The 23,859-nt window shown below is 44.7% G+C and overlaps 1 protein-coding gene across 6 annotated transcripts in view; it reads left to right on the top strand.

Moving 5' to 3' along the window:
- The window catches only part of mib2 (MIB E3 ubiquitin protein ligase 2), a 227,000-nt gene that overhangs the window by 91,801 nt on the left and 111,340 nt on the right, over nt 1–23,859 (top strand). For all 6 annotated transcript variants that reach the window (XM_072245423.1, XM_072245417.1, XM_072245419.1 and 3 more), the window contains one exon: nt 8,166–8,337. In XM_072245423.1, the coding sequence (XP_072101524.1) occupies nt 8,166–8,337 (172 nt within the window). The remainder of the gene's footprint in view (nt 1–8,165; nt 8,338–23,859) is intronic.

Genomic DNA, 23,859 nt, shown 5'->3' with positions numbered 1-23,859 from the left:
GAAGACATGTGGGAGGCTCTGAAGCCAGCTGGAGAAGGTTCTATGGTCTGATGAAACCAAAATTGAGCTTTTTGGTCATCAGACTAAATGCTGTGTTTGACATAAGCCAAACACTGCACATCATCAAAAACACACCATTGCTACTGTGAAGCATGGTGGTGGCTGCATCATGCTGTGTGGATGCTTCACTGTAACAGGCCCTGGAAAGCTTGTGAAGGTAGGGGGCAAAATGTATGCAACATAATACAGGGAAATCCTGGAGGAAAATCCGATGCATTTTGCAAGAGAACTACAACTTGGGAGAAGATTTGATTTCCAGCAAGATAGTGACTGCAAGCATAAAGTCAAAGCTACACTGAAATAACTTAAAAACACCAAAGTTAATGTCCTGAAGTGGCCCAGAGTCCAGATCTCAAACATCAATTGAGAATTTCTGACTGGACTTGAAAAGGGCTGTTCACTCACGATCCCTATGCAATCTGACAGAGCTTGAGCAGTTTAGTAAAGAAGAATGGGGAAAAATTGCAGTGTTCAGATGTGCAAAGCTGATAGAGACCTATCCACACAGACTCAAGGCTGTAATTGCTACCAAAGATGCATCTACTAAATACTGACTTGAAGGGGTGAATACTTTTGCAATCAATAATTTTGTGTTTTATATTTGTAATTTAATTTAGATCACTTTGTAGAGATCTGTTTTCACTTTGAGACAACATAGTATTTTTCTGTTGATCAGTGTTTTTTTTAAAAGAAAGCCATGTTAAGTCTCCTGTGGTTCAATGTTGTAAAACATTAAAACATGATAACTTCTGGGCGGGTGGGCGTATGAATATATTTTGTAGGCACTGTATGTAAGCTACTTCAACATGGATGTACATGGGATTATCAAGTTTGTGGTAACCGCTAACGAGATGTTATCATCCTTTATAATCCCACAACAAAATGATGAGCAGGTTTAGTTGTCATTAGTGAAACATAGGGAGATAAGGTGTATTGGGGACATTGGTACAGGTGGGTTGTCTACCTCCCCTTGGAGAAGTACTTTACATGTGAATTCCATTTGACAAATGTCTCATCCAATTCCATTCAGCTGGAGCTCTTCGTCTTCATGTAAACATCTGCTGAAAATACTTGGTGAGCATATAATGCACCCTGAAATCCCATTTCCTTTCTCTGAATGCAAGAACTAATTTTAGAAACTCTTAGATAGGCACGTGAATGATGGAAAAATGGAAGGCTATGTATGAGGGAAGGGTTAGATTGATCTTATAGTAGGGTTAAAAGGTTGGCACTATGGTAATGTTGCAGTTAACGTGACACTATTACAGCTCGGGGTATCAGAGTTCAATTACACCATCATCTGGAAGGAGTCTCTACGTCTTCCCCCTGGAATGCGTGGAATTCTTCCACGTGCTCTAGTTTCCTCCCACTGTCCAAAGATGTACCAGTTGGTTAGTTAGTTGGTCATTGTAAATTGTCCTGTGATTAGGCTAAGGTTAAACTGGGGCTTACTGGGGAGCGAGACTCGGGACAACAAGGGCCTCTTCCGCCTCTGTATCTCAATAAATAAATAACATCATGCTATGTATTGTGCTGTAGTGTTCTATGTTCTATACATTCTAATTTGTTAATCATGCCTTTCAAACAGGTGAAAGCTTCCTACATAGCCAAAACTAAAATTCATAAAAATCATTTAGTTGTTAAAAAAACTCTGACAATAACTATCAGAGATTTTTTAAATCCATGCACCTACCAACCCCGAAGGTTTTAAAGGAGCTGCAGGCAGCCTTGGTAAGTTAGCCTCTATTGTGCACTTGCTGTTTGATGTTGTGGGTGTTGGGTCTTGCTGTCAGAGTATGCAGAGCGCAGTGTGTGAGTGACAGAGCCTTGTGTGTGAACTCAGTGAACAAAGCGTCGAGCCAAACTCATCCTTTGAATTGCAGATAATTCTGGGATTTGTAAATTATCACTGCGGTCCAAGGAAGTTAGATTTTGGAACGTACAAAGGCAGTTTACTCTACATTTATGAAATATTTTAGAATGATTGGTAAAAGCTCCAAAACATTTTCCTATCAGTTTTCAGCTTCGGAGAACGGAGTGATCATTTGAAATGCTTCAATCAAACAGGCAATCTTAGCTGCTTCTGAGAAAACCAAGACTAGTTCTGGAGATGCAGTGTGTGTCATTTGTCAGGGATACAATGTGACAGTTGTCTTAATACAACAAGAATTAAATTGAATTGAATTGACTTTATTACATACATCCTTCATATACATGAGGAGTAAAAATCTTTACGTTACTTATCAGTCTAAACGTGCAATGTGCAATTTATAACAAATAGTATGTACAACAGGACAGTCAATAGAACATAGAATACAATTGTATCAGCATGAATTAATAAGCCTGATGGCCTGGTGGAAGAAGCTGTCCTGGAGTCTGTTGGTCCTGGCTTTTATGCTGTGGTATCGTTTCCCGGATGGTAGCAGCTGGAACAGTTTGTGGTTGGGGTGACTCGGGTCCCCCATAATCCTTTGGGCCCTTTTTACACACCTGTCTTTGTAAGTGTTCTGAATAGTGAGAAGTCCTGCAATTGAAAGGAGTACAGTTCCCATACCAGGCAGTGATGCAGCCAGTCAGAATGCTCTCAATTGTGCCCCTGTAGAAAGTTCTTAGGATTTGGAGGCCCATACCAAACTTTTTCAACCATCTGAGGTGAAAGAGGCACTGTTGTGCTTTTTTTTCCACCGCACTGCCGATATGTACAGACCATGTGAGATCCTCGGCGATGTGTATGCCAAGGAACTTAAAGCTGTTCACCCTCTCAACCTCAGATCCATTGATGTCAATAGCGGTTATAGCCTGTCTCCATTCTTCACAACCAGCTCCTTTGTTTTTGTGACATTGAGGGAGTGGTTGTTTTCTTGACACCACTGTGTCAGGGTGATGACTTCTTCTCTGTAGGCTGCCTCATTATTATTTGAGATCAGGCCAATCAATGTAGTATCATCAGCAAATTTAATTAGCAGGTTGGAGCTGTGGAGGATAACACAGTCATGGGTGTACAGAGAGTAAAGGAGGGGGCTTAAGACATAACCCTGAGGGGCACCTGTGTTGAGGGGCAGAGGTGAGGGAGCCTACTCTTAACACCTGCTGGCGATCTGACCAAGTGCTGGATCCAGCTGCAAAAGGCAGGGTGAAGGTCGAGGTCTCTGAGCTTGTTAAGCCTGAGGGAATTATGGTGTTGAATGCTGAACTGTAGTCCAAGACAACATTTTCATATAAGCATCCTTCTCCAGATGGATAAGGATTGTGTGTAGTGCTGTGGCTATTCTGTCATCTGTCGATTGGTTGTGTCAGTAGGTGAATTGTAGGGGGTCGAGTGTGGGTGGTAGCAAGCTGCAGATGTAGTCCTTGACCAGCCTCTCAAAGCATTTGCTTATTATGGAGGTGAGTCAGCGGGACGCCAGGCATTCAGACACGTTACCTTGGTCTTTTTGCGTACAGGGACAATGGTGGATGTTTTGAAGCAGGAAGGCACTCTACACTGGGAGGGGGGAGAGATTAAGAATGTCTGTAAACACACCTGCTGGTTGTGCCGTGCACATGCTGAGTACCCGCCCTGGGATGCCGTCCGGTCCCGCAGCCTTGCGACTGTCCACTCATGGGACGCACCTGCGTACTTCAGCCTCGGATGTGACCCAGGTGCAGGTCTCTTTGGCATCTCTCCTCAGGGGCTCAGTGTTCACTCGACATCGAACCAAGTGAAAAAAAAAGATTTAGCTCATCTGTCAGAGCAGCAGCAATGTTGGAAACACTTCTGCATTTAGCTTTGAAGTCAGCGATAGTGTGCAGACCTTCTCATAAGCTGAGTGTGTTGTTGGTGGAGAGCTGTGTCTGGATCTTGTCCCTGTATTGTTGTTTCTCTGCCTTGATGAATTTTTGCAGATCGTAGTTGCATTTCTTGAGTTTTTGTTGGTCACCGACAAGGTAAGCTCTGTGTCGTGCAGTAAGTGCTGCTCGCACGGAACTGTTGATCCAGAGTTTCTGGAGGTTTTCACTAAATCTGCTTTGAACCTCTTCCTTTCCACATCAGCAGCGTGTGCACCTCAAGGGTCTGTAATTGGGACTTGATCCTTTCCCTGATGAGCTGTGAGCAATGTGCACTTGAGTTTTTGATGCGTGTTCTCAGTGCAAGAGGCTACCTGCCAGGAAGACACAGCTAAGGGACACCATCTTGGTCTTTTTTCAGCTTCTGCCCTTGTACAATACATCAGCAGATTTGTGTACGTGCTGATGAACAGTGTCACAATTGCATTCCTTTGATAAGGTTTATTAGTGGCAGTTGCAGCTGCTTTTAAATATGAATTACATTTTTGATCCTATCACTCCAGTACACTCAGCTGTCGTTTTGCATTTGACCGATATGCCAGAACTCCCACACGCATAGTTGCAAGCCCAGCTGCAAATGGAGGAGGATTCAGCATGGGGGTAGCAACCTCATCCTATAAAACCCAGAGCTACAGAAACACCAGTAGGGGTTCCTAGGACCTTATCCCTGGGAGAGGCAGGATCTTCAGTGGGTTATATCTGGGAACAAGTGAAAGGCCGGCCCAGGACAGAGGACTCCAGCAAGCTGCTGTCGATGGCCTGTTCCCCAGTAGGGGGTGATAGGCTTAAGAGAAGAGATATGCTAAACAATTCTGTGAAGTTCACTTTGTAAATTTTACTCGGACTGTGAAATCTCCATTTCTTTCTCGAACTGGCAGTGTTTGGCTGGGAATCTGGTTTTAAGCTGCTTTGTGTTAGCATAATGCAGTCTGGGACAGCTTCCCTCAGTCTCTCTTCATCAGTGGTAATCACTGTCCATAGCTGGAGGCCGGGTGGGGTGGGGTGGAGATCGTGTATAATCAACCAGAAAGGTTGTCATTGTTAAAGTGTTTCCTCAGAAGAAAAACCAGATTCACTCATGCAGTTCTGTGTAAGGCGTTTTTTTTTGTTTTACAGCTTTTCTGCCTTTGCGCTTCTCTGGTTCTTTAAAGTCCACTTTATGCCCCTTGGCAGGGTAATTCAAGTTGCTGAGATACCTGCCAGTGCCACATTGTGTTAGTACAGAAACCAAGTTTGAATGCCACTGGGAATTTAATTTTCAATAAAAAATAGATCTGGTCTCACAAGATGAAATCAATTCAGAGTTGAAGTCGCCATGCATCTATCAGAATGTCAAACTCTCTTGGTTCAGGGAAGGAGATGTGCTATCTGGCTTGTAAGTACCTACAGCCCTTTCTCCCCTCCCCCTCCAGGTGATTAACTGCCCCGTTCAGAGTAATTAGGAATTGGCAGGAAATACTGCCATTGCACTGAAGGCATTAAAACAAGTCATGTCACTTACAGCCAGGTCATAGTTCAGTCATCTTGAAGACTGAAGTGAGGGTGAGGGTGGTGTCCTACCTTTGCATGTCTCACTGTCTTAGTCTGGGTTTTCCTGTCCAGTACAGAAACAAAGAATGCAACTGGCCCAGAGAGTGCACAGGAAAGCCCAGGCTGCATGCTTGGAACCACCTGCACAAGCAGGTGGAACCACCTCCACCTGCAACCAATTTATTTTTAAACCCCTCTGACTTTGATAAGAAGTATCAGACAATTCTAAACTTCAGGATTGGTGTGCTTTTCCTGAGATGAATGAACTGGGGAGGAGACCTCAACGAAGAACATTATTGCTGACTGCTGGCAGAGTACAGTAACGTAAACCCTTTGATACTTAGATCCTTTTCTTTTATTCTCTACATTTCCTTCAAATGATACTTCGTAATAAGATTGCCATTTTGTGAAAAGTTGAAAATCAGGTGGTCTTCATTTATCTGCCTCACGCATAGAACCTCTTCTCTCTTTACCTTCACCCTTCAATCCTCTGTGCATCCGTCACACAGCTGATTGTCCAGCCCAATTTGGACCCACTCATCACAGCCAGTCCAACTTCTCTTTCCTGGAATTCCACTGACCAGCTGGGTTCTACTTGAACCCATGGCGAAACAGCACCTGGAATCCATTTCCCCCTGCTTCCACGCTACTTGATGTTCCACTTCCCATTCCCATTCCAATATTTCCATCCATGGCCTCCTCCACTGTTAGGATAAGGCCACTCTTAGGATGGAGGAACAACACTTTATAATATGTTTGGGCAGCCTCCAACCTGATGGCATGAACATCGACTTCTCAAACTTCCTGTGATGCCTCCACCTCCCCCGCCCCCACTTCACCATTTCCCATCCCCTTGTCCCCCCCCTCATGTTATCTCCTCGCCCACTCATTGCCTCCCTCCCCCCACTTCTCTTTCGTCCCTATGTCTCTTTCACCAATCAATTTCTTAGCTCTTTGCTTCATCCCTCCCCCTCCAAGTTTCAGCTATTGCCTGGTGTTTCTCTCTCCCTTCCCTCCACCTTTCAAATCTACTCCTCAGCAGTTTCTCTCCAGTCCTGCTGAAAGCACTCGGCCCGAAATGTCGACTGTACTTTTTTCCATAGATGTTGCCTGGCCTGCTGAGTTCCTCCAGCATTTTTTGTGTGTTGCTTAGAATAATTTCCAGCATCTGCAGATTTTCTCTTGTTTGTGATTTGGACATGAAGTGAAGTTTCTCCATTGTCAGCAAACCATTGGCTGGAGGAACTCAGCAAGTCGAGCAGCAAGAGGAGTTGCTGATGTTTTAGGCTGACAACCTGCTCTGGTCCTGATACAGAGATTCAATCTGAAATGTCAACAGTTTGTGACCCATTCACGTGTTGTCACAGCCACAGTTGGAGTTGTAAAGACAGCAATGGTGCAAAGAGCTGGTTCTGTGGCACGGTGGGTTTCACGATGTTGGCTGTTGGTCCTTGTGTCAGACTGCAGCCCACCAGCCGGAAAGTTGAGGCAGATAATTCTCGTTGTATGTAAATAAAGTTTAAACTTTAGCCACAGGTAGTGAAGCTGTGGAATTCATTGCCACAGATGGCTGTGGAAACCAAGTCATGTTGAGAAGTTTGTAATTAGTAAGGGCATCAAAGGTTATGTGGAGAATGCAGGATAATGGGGTTGAGAATGTTGAGAAATCAGTTTTGATGGAATGGCAGAGCAGACGCGATGGGCCAAATGGCCTAATTCTACCCCTGTGTTTTATGGATTAAACCAGAAAAGTAACTAGATTAGATTTGTTAAGGGCAAATGAAGCAAAGGTTGGAGGAAAGCAGTTCAGAAATGACAGGAACATGGTCAAAGGATGGACAGCAGACACTGAGCCAGACGGATGGTGTCTCTGAGTGAACAGGCAGTGACTGAGCTCACACTGAGCCAGACGGATGGTGTCTCTGAGTGAACAGGCAGTGACTGAGCTCACACTGAGCCAGACGGATGGTGTCTCTGAGTGAACAGGCAGTGACTGAGCTCACACTGAGCCAGACGGATGGTGTCTCTGAGTGAACAGGCAGTGACTGAGCTCACACTGAGCCAGACAGATGGTGTCTCTGAGTGAACAGGCAGTGACTGAGATCACACTGAGCCAGACGGAAGGTGTCTCTGAGTGAACAGGCAGTGACTGAGCCAGACGGATGGTGTCTCTGAGTGAACAGGCAGTGACTGAGTTCACACTGAGCCAGACGGATGGTGTCTCTGAGTGAACAGGCAGTGACTGAGCTCACACTGAGCCAGACGGATGGTGTCTCTGAGTGAACAGGCAGTGACTGAAATCACACTGAGCCAGACGGAAGGTGTCTCTGAGTGAACAGGCAGTGACTGAGATCACACTGAGGCAGACGGATGGTGTCTCTGAGTGAACAGGCAGTGACTGAGATCACACTGAGCCAGACGGAAGGTGTCTCTGAGTGAACAGGCAGTGACTGAGCCAGACAGATGGTGTCTCTGAGTGAACAGGCAGTGACTGAGATCACACTGAGCCAGACGGATGGTGTCTCTGAGTGAACAGGCAGTGATGGAGTTCACTGTGAGCTAGATAGATGGTATCTGTCTCAAATGTACATGTTGGATCAGGATTGCACGGACACAGCAACAACGCTCAAGCACAGCTCATTACAATGAAAGTGATGGGCTGGAGATGTGAGATTTTACAACATTGCGCAAATTGCCAGGTGGTGTTTGATGTGGTGAGAAGTAACAGTTCTGTCCTCTGTTTTCAGGTGTGCGCCACCCCAACATCATCTGCGACTTTTGCAAGAAGCATGGCATCATGGGAATGCGGTGGAAATGTAAGGTGTGCTTTGACTATGATCTGTGTACCCAGTGTTATATGGTGAACAAACACGATCTTACACATCCATTTGAGCGTCACGAAACTGCGCACTCTCAACCGTAAGTCACTGCTCTTTGTTCCCTACTGTCATCGAGTGTGTGTTAAGTTAAAGTGTGAATGAAGATGCGATTACTGTAGATGTACCTCGTTAGTTCCTCGTTATACCCTATCCTCGTTATATGCGTCTTCAGACAATGCGGATTCACGGTTATTCGTCGAACCTATTTCTGCTGACTTCTCCTTATATGTGTCCAAAACTCAACAGTTATGCGAGGCTGTTGGGACAAGAAGCTTTGCTTTCCCGCCGATACAAGTCACGTGCGCACGCCTCACAGTCTCACTCCCACCAGTCTCGCATTGGTTTTGGCAGTGTGTGGACATGCGATCTTGCGCTCTTAAACTTTTGTTGTTATTACCTATGGTGCACTGATTTTGTGCTTGAAATATTTAACTATGCCTCCTAATCGTCCTATGTCAAGTCCTGGGCCACCAGCCAAGCGGCAGAGAACCACTTTAACACTTGGGGAAAAAAGTTGGAAATTATAAACAGGGAGGCGTCAGGTGAAGGTAACACAGCTCTGGGACGCTACTTCGGCCTGGGTGAGTCCACGATCAGAAACATTAAAGAAAAATGCTGAGAAAATAAAAAATGCAGGGATTGATTCATCACAAGTGTCTTCAAAGATTGTTACCAAAGTGCATAACCAGATTATGACAAAAATGGAGAAAATGTTGAGTTTGTACATTGAGCATGAAACAAAGAAAAAAACAACTCTCAGTTCTGATCATCTTCGTGTGAAAGCTTTGGAAATTTATGGTCGCCTTTGTTCAAAGGCTAGTGAGGAAGTGTCAAGTGATATTGTTAGCTTTAATGCAAGTAGGGGATGGTTTTCTAAGTTTGTTAATCATCACAGGCTTCACAACTTAGCTGTGCATGGTGAGCAAGCTCATGCTGACCACGAAGCTGCTGAATGCTACCCCGTGCAGTTGCGGGCTATGATAGCTGGGTTAGGCATCACACCAAAGCAGGGGTTTAATGCAGACGAGACCGAGCTTTTTTGGAAGCGTATACCGAAACGCACTTACATAAGTAAGGATGAAAAGACTGCGTCAGGTTTCAAGGCAGCAAAGGATAGGTTGACTCTGCTTATGCGTTCCAATGCCGAAGGAGACTGTGAGATGAAGCCTCTCTTAGTTTACCATTCACTAAACCCCCGTGCTCTTTAGGGTTTGAGTTAGAATATGCTTCCTGTCCAGTGGGCAGCTAACAAGAAAGCATGGGTCACTGGTCACATCTTTGAAGATTGGTTTGCTAATCATTTTGCTGTTGAGGCTGAACGCTACTGCCGGGAACAGAATCTTGTGGATGAGCTTCTGCGTTTAACTCCGACTGAAAGTGATAACAACGATGAAGAAGAAAGTGTCAAGTTGCAGGTAAAGGATTTTACGGTGAAGCAACTGGCAGAATTTTTTAAGGCTGCAGAACACTTGGCACAAAGGGCGATGGACATGGACCCAGGTTTAGATTGGAGTCAGCATTTCAGTCGTTCCCTGCAGTCAGTCCTTCTTCCCTACAAGCAAATTTATGCTGAAAAATAAAATGCTGCCAAGCAAACAACCCTCACCACTTTCTTCAAACCGGTGTCATCTCCTGCTGCTGGTAGTACTGAGAGTTCTGTGAGTCTTCCTTCACCTCTTGCTGTCCTTGATGATCCTGATGACACACAACCATCCACCTCATCCATGTAAAGCTGCCCAACACCACAACAACCACTCATCTCCTGGAGCCAACACACCTGCCACTGTTGGTGAGTACTGTACACCCTGGTATGTTAACTTTCTATGATTTATTACTTTGAATATTACCTTAAATTGATGAAATATAATACGAATGTTGCCTTGTGGTACTGCTTTTGTGTTGTATTGGTATGAAAATGTGAATAAATTACGGATAAAACATATTTAGGAAGCCCTCCAGAATGCATCCCTATTTTCTGCATTTAAATAATTATTCACATTATGCATTTTCCATACTATGCATTGACTGCGAGGAACGTATCCCCCGCATATAACGAGGATAGGGTGTAATACATTCCTTCTAACATTCCCCTTTGTGTGTGTTGCTCTTGTCACTTGCTCTCCAGCATTTCGTGTGTGTTACTCTGGATTTCCAGCAACTGCAGAATCTCTCACATTTGTGACCATGTGGTGTAGCTCATGGGAGATATTCAGGGTTTACATTTGAGCCACAGAGTATTTAGCCGGGGAACAGGCCCTTCAGCCCATCTCATCCCTGCTGTACCATGGCAAGTTGTCAATGAAAAAGATGTTGGATTCCTTTAACCTCTATGCTGAAGGAGCTGTGGGGTGCGTCGCATTATCTACACGAGGCAGGGTCACCCCACTGCTCCCTTATTGGATAAACCAGCAGTCATGTGGTTTATTATTGTCACATGTACCGAGAGACAGTGTAAATCTTGTCCTGCATACCGTTCGTACAGATCAGATCATTACACAGTGCATTGAGGTCATGTAAGGTAAAAACAGTGACAGAATACAGGATAAAGTCTCGCGTATAAGCAGAAAGGGCACTGCAGGTGCAAGCCCCTAACGAGGTAGATTGTGAGGTCAAGAGTCCAGCTTTTCAAAATGAGCAGCCATTTAATAGTTTGGTAGCATTGAGCTAGAAACAGTCCTTGAACTTGGTGGGACATGATTTCAGGCTTCTGTATTTTTTTGCGCAACGGGAGAGAGGAGAAGAGAAAATGCCTGTGGTTGGTGGTGTCTTTGATTATGCTGGCAGTGAGAAATGTAGACAAAGTCCACGGAGGAAAGGCTGGTCCCTATGATGTCCACAGCTCTCTGCGGAGATTCAATGATTGTATGAGGTAACTGCATGAAGCAGCCTGTCTACGAATTGACAGCAAGCGGCTCTGTCTACATCACCCCGGTGGTCGGATCACCTTTAACCTGTACCAGGTGTCTGTACCCAGGTACAAGGTGTAATGTGCTCGCACCACCCAGGTGATCAGATCACATTCCAGATTATTTGCCATACTATTTATTAAGTGTCAATGATTAACATGCAAGGATACCAAAATAGCTCCATACATGGAAAAATACTCGGCTTTTCTATTTGTGTAGCGAAATGCATCACTTTACACTTGACTGTTGTGTTTAGTGGCTGTTGTTTGGGGAAGTAGGAAGAATAAACGAAGCACTCACAAAGGCTTCCCCAGTGATAGCTGGGTCACGTGCACATCACTCTCAGCAGGGCATCGTTGTACAGAAAGGATTTGTTTTGAGCATAAAGGCCTTTTCTCTGTTTCTCTGTTCCCATCTTTCATGATGCTATTACAGGCTATTGATTGCAGTGATCATTTACCAGAAGAAATTGTTACTAGTTTTGTTTACTGCCAGCAAGTCGTTGCTGTGTCTTAAAGCAGTCCACAGACTGCAGCGCTCAAAGCTGTGGCTGTTTGCACGCTCTAGTTGTGGCCGTTCCCACATAACAGTGGAAGATGGGGACAAGACACAAAACATGGAAGGGCTAACCACTGGGCTGGTGGATGGGAAAGCAGAGTTAAAACATTGAGCATGGGTGATCTAGCTAATTCAACTCAGATGAAGATTTTAATGTTATCAAGGGGCTTATAAGTGGAGGACTCCAAAACTCATTGACAGTCACCAAATAAATGAAAAGGTTAATGAGCCAGAGAGTGTCGACAATCTGCAATAGGGCATGGTTACAGAAAATAACAAAATGTATTTAAGGGAAGCATGGTTAACAACACATGAGAGAATGGGGTGGGAGGTTCTGGTGACAGAGTGAGATGATCTGGAGTGGAAGCAGACATTAACAATTGCATGAATTGGTTGAAGCAAGGTTTGCATGAATTCACTTTGCAGGTTGGATTACCTGAAGTGGCACTAAGGCCATCCACCAATCACAGCTCGTATTGGTACTGGTATAGTAGAGAGCCTCACCTTTCTATCAGGTGTACATTTCCTGCAGTACTTCAGCACAATTCAGGTATTGCCAACACATCTATATTACAAGAATGCTGTCAAAATTGAGTTTGGCTTTGACAGCAATTAGATAATGTATATGCAGCAGTAATGGTGATTCTTCCTGACATTCTGGAACAACTTACCATTATGCAGAATTAATCATTTAAAAAATATATGCACCATCATCGCCAGGCAGCCACGGCATTCTAAATGCTTGCATCATCAGAATCGCCGCAGGACTGCAGAGGGAGAGTTGTTCAATGTGAAGATGCACCGCCAGGCACTCATGACATGGGAATGTGTTGAGTCACTGCAGGGGATTGGAGGCTTGTGGAATTGGCCTTAGACCACCTCCACAGTTTCTGGACAAGTTGATTCCAAAAGTTTAAACAAACAAATAGAACTCTGGAAGAACTTAGCAAGTTGGGCAGCATCTGTGGAGGCAAAGGATGCAAGTGAAAGTTAAGGGGAGAGGGCCAGCATCAAGTCCTTCACAGATGCTGATTGACCTGCTGAGTTCCTCCAACATTCTATGCTTTGTTCTACATTCCAGTATCTGCAGACACTGTTCAGTCCACGTCTCTACACTCTTGAGTCGTAGAACATTACAGCACAGAAACACAAACATGAGGAAATCTTCAGATGCTGGAAATTCAAGCAACACACACAAAATGCTGGTGGAACGCAGCAGACCAGGCAGCATCTAAAGGAAGAGCTGCAGTCGACTTTTCGGGCCGAGACCCTTCTTTGCCCCATTTAGTCCATGTCGAACTATTACTCTGCCTCGTCCTATCAGCCTGCATCTGGGCCATGGTCCTCCATATCTGATAGAGGTGTATAGAATGATGAGAGGCATTGATCGTGTGGATGGTCAGAGGCTTTTTCCCAGGGCTGAAATGGCTAACACAAGAGGACACAGTTTTAAGGTGCTTGGAAGTAGGTACAAAGGAGATGTCAGGGGTAAGTTTTTTACGCAGAGAGTGGTGAGTGCATGGAATGGGCTGCTGGCGACAGTGGTGGAGGTCGATATGATAGGGTCTTTTAAGAAACTGCTGGGAAGGTACATGGAGCTTAGAAAAATAGAGGGTATGGGTAACCCTATGTAACTTCTAAAGTAAGTACATGTTTGGCATAGCATTTTGGGCCGAAGGGCCTGTATTGTGCTGTGGGTTTTCTATGTTTCTATATCCCTCCCATCCATGTACCTATCCAAACCTCCTTTAAGTGTTGCAATTGAACCTGCATCCACCACATCCGCTGGCAGCTCATTCCATACTGTCACCACCCTCTGAGTGCAGAAGTTCCCCCTCAGGTTACCCTTAAATATTTCCCCTTTCATCCTTAAACCATAACCTCTAGTTCTGGTCTCTGAGAGAAGAAATTACTTATCTCAGTTAAAGTGACCCAAAAAGCTACATACACATCCTGCCTGGTAAGAAAGTCCTCTTGTCTCCCACAGCACAAGTTACAATACCAGTACCTTCAGAAAGCTTAAAATTTAAGTCAGCAACAATCCTAAACTTTATCCATGCCACACCCTGCACCCCTCTGAGACTTTCTGCCCCCCACACTTCCCATCCCAGTGCACCATGGCTGTTGTCTCTCATCCTCCTCATCTTCCTGGCTGTATTGCTCCCATTACTGTCACTCCCACTCTTCCTCCTCTGCGCTCTTCTTTGCCATTTTAAAATGCAGCTCTCTCTGTTACTCTCAAGTTCTGGTATCTCCACTGCTGTTCCTCTAGGAATAAGCTACTATCACACCTTAGCTAGAAATGCTTGGATCAGTGTGCATTGGAGTCTCCACACCAGATGGTGTTGCTTGGATTTCTGGCTTCTGCAGATTTTCTTTTGTTTGTGTTATAAAGCCGCAGCTTTCTTTTATATTCTAGTCCTCTTGAAAAGAATGCTAACATTGCATTTGCCATCCTTATCACCAACACCATCTGCAAGTTAACCTTTAGGGAATCCTGCACAATGACTCCCATGTTCATTTGTACCTCTGAATTTTTAATTTTTTTCCTATTTAGAAAATATTCTTAGTCTTTATTCCTTCTACCAAAGTGCATGACCATTTATTTCCCTACACTATATTACATCTGCCACTTATTTCCCATTTTCCTAATTTACCTAAGTCCTTCTACAGATTCCCTGCTTCCTCAACACTACCTGCCCATCCATCTATCTTCATATTGTCTGTAAACTTGGCCACAACGAGGTCAATGTCATCATCCAAGTCATTGATATACAATGTAAAAGGAGGCAGTCCCTACACAGACCCTTCTGGAACACCGCCAGTTACTAGTAGCCAACCAAAATAAGTCCATTTGTTCCCACTCTTTGCCTCCTGCCAGTCAGCCATGCTAGTATCTTTCCCGTAACAGCAACCTTCTATTTATCTAATGATAGTCCAGCAAAATATGGCTGCTTCTTCATAGGAGGGCTATCAAACAAAAAATTGTGCCAAACTTTGGGAGGAGATTTTAGGGTAGATGATTTTTTTGTATGCTGCAGTCCCAAGGAGGCACCAGATTGCATAGAAAGAGAGTTTAAAAGAAGCGAGCGGAGGCAGTCGGCACATTTTGTGCCCACAGTTCCCAGGAGACATTGGATTGAACATAATTAGGCACTTGGTAAGGTCCAGTAAAAAGAAGTTGGGTTTAAGTGGACCAGCCATTGTGCGAGTCAGCCTGTGCTGGAGTGGGGAGTTGATGCTACCAACCAGAAAAGGCCTCCTTTATTCCCACTCTGTCTCCTGGTAGTCAGCCAATCTTCTTTTCATGCTAGTATCTTTCTTATGTAACTCTCGCTTCAGGTAGTTGCTTAATATCGGGGGTGATAGCCCCCAGCCCGGCCAAACTTAACAAATCTCATTTGGGTGGATTCTGCGCGGTGTCCCCTGTTACAAATCAGTACCCCGAAATAACAAACAGTACACAATATGTGATTAAATAATTAAGCTTTATATTTCTTTCTTTGACTATATGGTTAGTAAAGAAAACGAAAAAGAAGAAAAGGCCCAATCTTATGAAACAGTTTATTGTGCAATATTAGAGCTCACTGATAAGCCGATTGTCCACCATCGACCTCCTCCGATCATCGCTGCCCTTCGGACCTTTGCTCCAAGTCCACCCTGTCCAGCGGTCTACCAATACTCTCCATTCGCCACTTCTCTCCTCATCTCTCCCTGGCAAAAGACCGCGAAAATCTCTCTTCCAGACTCACAAGAAAGAACAACAGCATTCCAAACTCTGTTATCTCTAGTCATAACCCAAACATTGCTGCTACAGTGAAACCATTACATTATCAGAGATACTTTACAGCATGTTACACTCTTCTCCCCACCAAATTTAGTCATGTCCTCATGACATTGAGATAATTTGCCAACCCTTCCTGCAAAACACAAAGCCCAATGCAGCTATAAAAGAAGGTGACTTAGCTCCCCAACACAGTAGGAGTCACACTCTGTTCCCCTGGTGCTACATAGGCCAACCTATCCAGTGGTGTCCTAATTCTCTGAGACCTCCACACCCCATCATCTAACTCTTCAGGTTCTGACACCTCTGGGGATACTTCTGGTCTACCTGGCGAGGCCTCCCCCAATCTATCACTCATGCCCGCCTGCAACTCGGAGCCCTCTGTCCCGTGGCCAAACCCCGCTTCCTCCCCGCAGAGTCCCGCTGCAACCCAGGCTGCCCACAGATAGCCCAGCCCCCCTGCCTCACCTCTCTCAGTGGGAGAAGAGCCGGGAGTCTCTTCCTCAGTCAGTGGGGAGTTAGCAAAAGGCAGTATATACCACACATCCAGGTCCTCATCCTCCGAATCAGTATCCCTGTCAGGGGTGGGGGCTGGCCTAACCTCGTCTGTTGGGGGCCCAGTAGTCACCCCGCGTTTCTGAAGAGTCCTCTTACTAGGTGTAGGCTCCAAGTTGGGCTCTGAGTCTACCTGCACCTCTTGACCCAGGGCCAACAGGTGGTTCCAATGGAGAATCTTGACAGGCCCATTCCCATCCTTTGGTTTCACCTGGAAAACCGGTAGGTTTGGCATCTGACTCTCCATCACGCAGAGCGTAGCTGCCCAGTGGTCAGCCAACTTATGCTTTCCGGGTAGCCCGAAATTCCTTATAGGAACTCTGTCTCCAGCAGGAGTTGGGAGAACCTCACCTTTTGATCATACCTCCTCTTATTCCCTTGATTCTGCTTGGCAGCCGCGACCCCAGCCAATTCATAAACCCTTTTCAACTCTCTTCTCATGTCAGACACATACTTCAGATAGGTTTTCGGTGGTAAGTCACCCTCATCAGTCCCAAAACAAAGGTCAGTGGGCAACCTCACCTCACGCCCAAACATCAGATAATATGGCGAGTACCCAGTAGCTTCATTTCATGTACAATTATAACTGTGAACCAGATGCCCAATATGTTGACTCCACCTGCTCTCCTTGCTGATCTCCAAGGTCCCGAGCATGTCTAACAAGGTCTGATTAAACCTCTCGGGCTGGGGATCACCCTGCGGATGATAGGGCGTGGTCCTCGGCTTCTCGACTCCAAGCATGCCCAGTAATTTGCAGATGAGTCTGCTCTCGAAATCTCAACCCTGATCACTATGTATCCACCTGGGAAGGCCATAATAAATGAAATACTTCTCCCATAACACTTCTGCCACCGTAGATGCCCTCTGGTCCTTGGTAGGAAAAGCCTGAGCATATCTGGTGTAGTGGTCCGTGATGACTAAGACATTTGCCGTGTTGCTGGCATCGGGTTCTGTTCCAGAGGCCCCACATTCTGCAAGTGGGACAAGGAAGCTGCCCGCGTAGACAGTGTCTTCTGCCGTATGCATCGAATGCATGACTTGCAGTATTCTTCAACCTCCGACTTCATTCGGGGCCAGTAAAACCGCTCTCTGAGCAATCCATAGGTCTTTTCCACCCCCAGATGTCCAGAATCATCATGAAGTGATTTCAACGCCATCCTCCGATACTTCTCAGACAGAACCAGCTGGCAACGCCGGGGTCGGTCTGGGGGTGACGTGACCTGGCTTTGGCTAGCGGCTTAATATAGGGGGTGATAGCCCCTGGCCCAGCCAAACTTAAGAAATTTCATTTGGGTGGATGCTGCACGATGTGTCCCCTGTTACAAATCAGTACCCTGAAATAACAAACAGTACACAATATGTGATTAAACAATTAAGCTTTATAATTCTTTCTTTGACTATATGGTTAGTAAAGAAAACGAAAAAGAAGAAAAGGCCCAATCTTATGAAACAGTCTATTGTGCAATGTTAGAGCTCACTGATAAGCCGATTGTCCACCATCGACCTCTTCCGATCGTCGCTGCCCTTCGGACCCTCGCTCCAAGTCCACCCTGTCCGGCGGTCTACCAACTCTCTCCATTTGCGTCTTCTCTCCTCATCTCTCCCAGGCCAAAGACAGTGAAAATCTCTCTTCCAGACTCACAAGAAAGAACAACAGCATTCCAAACCCCGTTATCTCTAGTCATAACCCAAACATTGTTTCTACAGAGAAACCATTACATTATCAGTGAAACCTTACAGCATGTTACATTTATAATACCATGGGCTCTTATAAAGACCATAAGATACAAGTGGTGATTTGATAAGTTCATGGCCTAAGGTAGAAGGAGATGAGTTATTAACTTCAAACTTTCTACATTATCATTCGAAGAGTTGAGCTGCACGTGCATGTAACGAGACTGTCTTGGACCTCCAGGTGGTCCATAGCAGAGGCGATTGTGTTATACTGCTCTCGTTACGTGCACATGCAGTTCAACCCTTTGAGTGAAAATGCGGAAAGTTTGAAGTTAATAACTCATCTCCTTCTACCTTAGGCCACGAACTTATCAATCACCCCTGCTGTGGACCACTTTCTGGAGGTCCAAACGCCGACTTCTACAAAGAAGGTATCCATGTGCTCCACGACCGCTGGACTAAGTGTGTAAATGTAGGAAAAATAAATGTGCTAGTTTTTCTAAAATTGACTCCTTCTACCTTAGGCCACAAACTTATCAATGACCCCTCATATAGGAGCACAATTAGGTCATTTGACTCATCGAGTCTGCTCCAAGATTTCATGATGACTGATCCATTTTTCTTCTCAGCCCCAATCTTCTGCCTTCTCCCCATATCTCTTCATGCCCTGACCAATCAAGAATCTTATCAACCTCTTCCTTAAGTATAGATAAAGCCTGTGGCAAAGAATTCCACATATTCACCACTTTCTGGCTAAATAAATTCCTTCTCATCTCCGTTATAAAAGGACGCCCCTCTATTCTGAGGCTGTGTCCTCTGGTCTTAGACTCTCCCACCATAGGAAACGTCCTCTCCACATCCACTCTAGCAAGGCTTTTCACCATTCAGTAGGTTTCATGAGGTCACCCCTCATTCATCTGAATTCCACCCATCAAACCCTCTTCATATGACAAGCCATTCAATCCTGGAACCAGTTTCGTGAACCTACTTTGAAGCCTCTCCAGTTTAAGCACATCCTTTCTAAGAAAAGGGCTCCTTACCAGTGCTTTATACAGTTTGAACATTACACTCTTGCTTTCATATTCTAGTCCTCTTGAAATGAAGGCTAATATTGCATTTTCCTTCCACACCACAGACTCAACCTGCAAATTAGCCTTTAAGGAATTTTGCACAAGGATTTGCAAATCCCTTTGCACTTCAGTTTTTTGTATTTTCTCTTTATTTAGAAAATAGTCAACCCTTTTATTTCTTCTACCAAAGTGCATGACCATACACCTCCCAACGCTGTATTTCATTTGCCACTTTTTTGCCCATTCTCCTAACTTGTCTAAGTCCTTTTAGAGCCTCTCTACTTCCACAAAACTACCTGCCCCTCCACTATCTTCATATCATTTGCAAACTTTTCAACAAAGTCATCATTTTCATCATCCACATCATTAACATATAACATAAAAAGAATCTTGTTAAGTAGCCTCATGTACTATCACAGACTTGAAATATTAACTCTGATGTTTCTCCAGAGATGCTGCCAGACAAATTGAGTATTTTTAGTGTTCTGATTTTATTTGGAATTTGCTTTGTAGACTAAGTCCGAAGGTTTCTGAAAAGGATGAGAAAGATGCTGTAGAGATATTCCTGGGAGATTTACTAAATTACATTTGGATGCAAGCTAAGAAAGGTTACTTAAATGATTCCAGCTTCTGGCATTGCCCAATTAATGTATGATCACTTGAAGATAACGTTCAAATGATCTAGAACTAGACCTAGGTTAATTTATTAAAGACAATTGGATCTTTGCAAATTTTTGTTAAAGACACACTGTTTGAAAGATTTAAGAATGGAAGAAATAACTTGGTTATAATTTATGTTAGTCAAATTTTATTGGTCTTTTCAAAGTTCAAAGTAAAGTTATTATCAAAGTACATTTATGTTACCATAGTAACACACTCAAAAAGCTGGAGGAGCTCAGCAGGTCAGGCAGCATCTGTGGAAATTAATAAACAGTTGATGTTTTGGGCCGAGACCCTTCATCGGAACTCAGCTTGAAACATCAACTGTTTATTCATTTCCATAGACTCTATGACTCTTTGATCATGAAACAAGCAATAAGCTATCGCAATGAACTGGAAATTGAAGGTAAATAGTCAGCAGAGCGGTTGCAGAAATTTAAGAAAATTCACAGCATTAAACTTCTAAAGAATTAAAACAATTTAAAGTTAAAATATCTGCTGATCATGAAGTAGCAGAGAAATTCATTGATGAGTTTGTGTAGATCGTTACTGATGAAAATTTAACATCTAGAACAAGTCTACAACGTTATACACATAAAATTCTGGAGAAATTCAGTAGGCCAGGCAGCATCAATGGAAAGAAGTACAGTTGATGTTTTGGGCCGAGACCCTTTTGTTTGTGAGTGGAAGTCTACAATGTTTTTATACCTTACATAAAACCTAAAAAGATTAAATTACAAATACAGTGTACTGTAACCTCTTAATCAAGACGGCGTCGTAGGTGGAGAATGAAAGCCTGTATTTGTTTGTTTTTGTACATCAGTTGATTCAGGTGTCTCCCAATGCCACTGTGCTGCTTTTGTTACCCTGCACACATTATAGTTTCATTATATTGTTGGTATGTAATAAGTTTTGCTTTTTAGTTTTTAGTACAGATGTGTGATCAACAAGTATAAGACAAAGACTGCTTACCGGTAGCACATAAATTCAGATTCGGAAATGATGGCAGAAATTCTCATTAGCTTGTGGTTAACGTTACTGGCAACCTTACCAAAACTGCTCATATGTAATGATTTACTAAGAGAGCTTTTCCTTCTTAAAAAAATACATACTGTTTTTCTGCAGTTATGTACGTTGGCTCATGCTTTCAACTGAAAGGATGATAATGTTCCCTTGGAGTACGAGAGCTTTTTGATGCACAGCATGACGATGAAGTGAGTGGCGGATTGTGTAGATACAGATTGGTATTAAATCCATCCAACTGAGAAACACAGTCCTTTGGTCTTTGTTTCAAATCCCTTTGAACAAAGCCTGTGTATTATATTTTGAGCATTCTTATCTAAGATGACCTGTGAAAAAAGATCTCTGTTTTGTCACTTTGAACATTGCATCCTGGAATCTGAAAAGCTGTGTTCAAAGCAGCAACGCACATCAAAGTTGCTGGTGAACGCAGCAGGTCAGGCAGCATCTCTAGGAAGAGACACAGTTGACGCTTCAGGCCGAGACCCTTCCTGACATGTCACCACACTTCTGGAGCCAGAGTAGCATGTTTGCAACTTACTACCCCTAATCGGTACGTCTGGAATGCGGAGGAAACCGGAGCACCCGGAGGAAGCCCACGGGGAGAAGGTACAGACAGCAGCAGCAATCGAATCCCAACCTTTCAGCTGGCACTGTAAAGCCATTTCGCTAACCACCATGCTTCTGTGCCACTCATGTCCAACGGCTGATCTATGGGGTTAGGACAGGCTAGTTCATGATCATAGCAGAGACACAGGGCACTGGAAGGCCAGCATCTCTGCCAGAGCAGCACTGAATAATTCCTGCAGGTAGACTCTGTTGGGGCACTTTACAGAGCACTGTACAGGTGCTGGCTGCACTCTGTATAAACTCAACTGGTGCTCTGAGAAGCAAGTGACAGGAGAGTGATGGTGATTCTGGAGACTGGTGTGCTCTTTTCACTACTGGGAACCTGCAAGGGAAATATTATTGTAGAGTAACATCGGGCTTAAACCTTTGTGACTTGCCTCTGGCTGTGTGGTGACGTGAAGACAGAAGGAATTGATTTTCTGCTGATGTATGGTTTGGAGTTAATTTATGGCTTCAAAGTCAAAATAAATTTATTATCAAAGAACATGTACGTCATCATACACTACCCTAAGATTCATTTTCTTGTAGGCATTTACAGGAAAATAAAGAAATACAGTAGAATTTATGAAAATCTGAACAGAAAGATTGACAAACAACTGATGTGCAAAAACAGACATGTGCATAATAAAAAAGAGATTGAACTGCTAAAGCAATATTGAAATGTGCTGTAAATTTATTAAGATTTATGACTAATGTTTTAAGGCATCATTCATGATATTATACTGCCTGTTTCATTGTACAGCAGGGGAGATTAATTATGCAAACCCATGAGTGACGGGGCAGCTTTTGTGTTCCACATTTACAGTTTCAGACAAAGGTGTTACTGATATCTCATTGGAAGGGTTCCACGTGAACCTTGGTAAATTGTCAATGCTTTAATGGAGTCAGTTGTTCGAAATAATGTTGAGCTTCTTTTGAAAGTGGACTGTGCGGAATGATGCTGCTATTTTAAGAAGTTAAGGTACTAGAAATACCAATATTCCCTGAAGCAAATGAGAACACCATCTGCTCGAGAGCAGCCTAGTGAGAGGGACACTTAGGCAAGGGGAGACATCGAGCAATCCAGCACAGATATAGATCCTTTGGTCCAACAAGTCCATACCAATCCCAGTTCCCATCCAGCAAATCCTGATTTCCTCTATTCAACTAAGTCCCAATACTCCCATATTCCAAGTGCTTCTTAAATGATACCAGTGAACCTGCCTCAGCCACGTCCTCTGGCAGTACGTTCCATACACTGACCACCCTCAGGGTGAGGAAGCTGCCGCTCGGTCACTTTGAAATCTTTCCCTTCTCACTCTAAACTTTTGGATGTGGTCGGCTGCATGGTCACACTGAGTCACACGGGATGCAAAATGCAGCATGAGAAAAGGCCCTTCAGCCCATTAAGTTGTGCTCACCATCAGGTACCCATTTACATTGATCACATTTTGTTCCCCCACCCCTACACTCACCATGACTCCCCAGATTTGACACTCACTTGTTCAAGTGGGAGGGAATGGGAAGTTCAGAGGTTGGGAGCGAACTGGGGTCTCTGCAGTGATGTGACAGTACTAACTGAATCTCTGTTCGACCCCAATCAAATGCATCACTCCTGGTCTCTCACTTTCCTCATCTGCCCTCCAACAACACCCCCCAAGTCTTGTCCCACCCTCCCCAACTTTTTATTCTGATTATCTCCCCCTTTCCTTCAATCCTGATGAAAGGTTTTCATCCAAAATGTCAACTGTCGATTTTCATCCACAGCCGCTGTCTGTCCCACTGGGTCCCTCCAGCATTGTGTGTTACTCGACTACAAGCCCATGGCAGCCTTGACCACACTTCCTCCAACTGTTTCTTTTGGGGTCGTTTCTGCCTCCTGCCCACACACTCCAAGACACTGGGTCCTCTCCGCATTCCCACATCCAGGTCACCGGACCCTCTGCTCAATCACATGTCCAGGACACGGGACCCTCTCCCAATTCCCACATCCAGGTCACGGGACCCTGTCCCTAATCACGCATCCAGGACACTGGATCCTCTCCCAATTCCCACATCCAGGACACGGGACCCTCTCCCCAATCACACATCCAGGATACGGGACCCTCTCCTCACTCCCACATCCAGGACACGGGACCCTCTCCCCAATCACATACCCAGGACACGGGACCCTCTCCCCAATCACACATCCAGGACACGGGACCCTCTCTTCTTATTTTCCATGTCTTTATCCTTTACTTTCAGATCCTTCATAGATTCTTGCATGTTCCTCCCTCCATGCCCCCTCCAACCCAATCCCTCTCTCCCTCCCTCCAAGCCTTCCCACCTTCCCAACCCTTCCAACTCCTCCCTCTCCCTTCCCAAGCCCTCCTTCAAACCCTTCCCCTCTCTTCCTCCCCAACCCCTCCATCAACCCCTCCCTCCCTCTCCTTCCTCCCATCCCTCCCTTCCACCCACCCCTCCCTCCCTTCCTCCCACCCCTCCCTCCCTCCCTCCCACCCCTCCCTCCCTCCCTTCCTCCCACCCCTCCCTCCCTCCCTTCCTCCCACCCCTCCCTCCCTCCCTTCCTCCCACCCCTCCCTCCCTTCTTCCACTCCAACAACTCCCATTCCTTCCTATACAGTTGACCCATCGGTTGCGTTTTTACTTTCTGCTTTAGAGGGAAACAGTGATTTACAATGGAATATTCTGCCTCCAGTGTTGAGTGTGTCTTTATACAGTGTAGA

This window comes from Mobula birostris, chromosome 27, assembly GCF_030028105.1.
Source record: "Mobula birostris isolate sMobBir1 chromosome 27, sMobBir1.hap1, whole genome shotgun sequence".
Lineage (NCBI taxonomy): Eukaryota > Metazoa > Chordata > Chondrichthyes > Myliobatiformes > Myliobatidae > Mobula > Mobula birostris.
The sequence above is the reverse complement of the archived record's forward strand: the minus strand, read 5'-3'. Positions and strand labels throughout refer to the sequence as shown.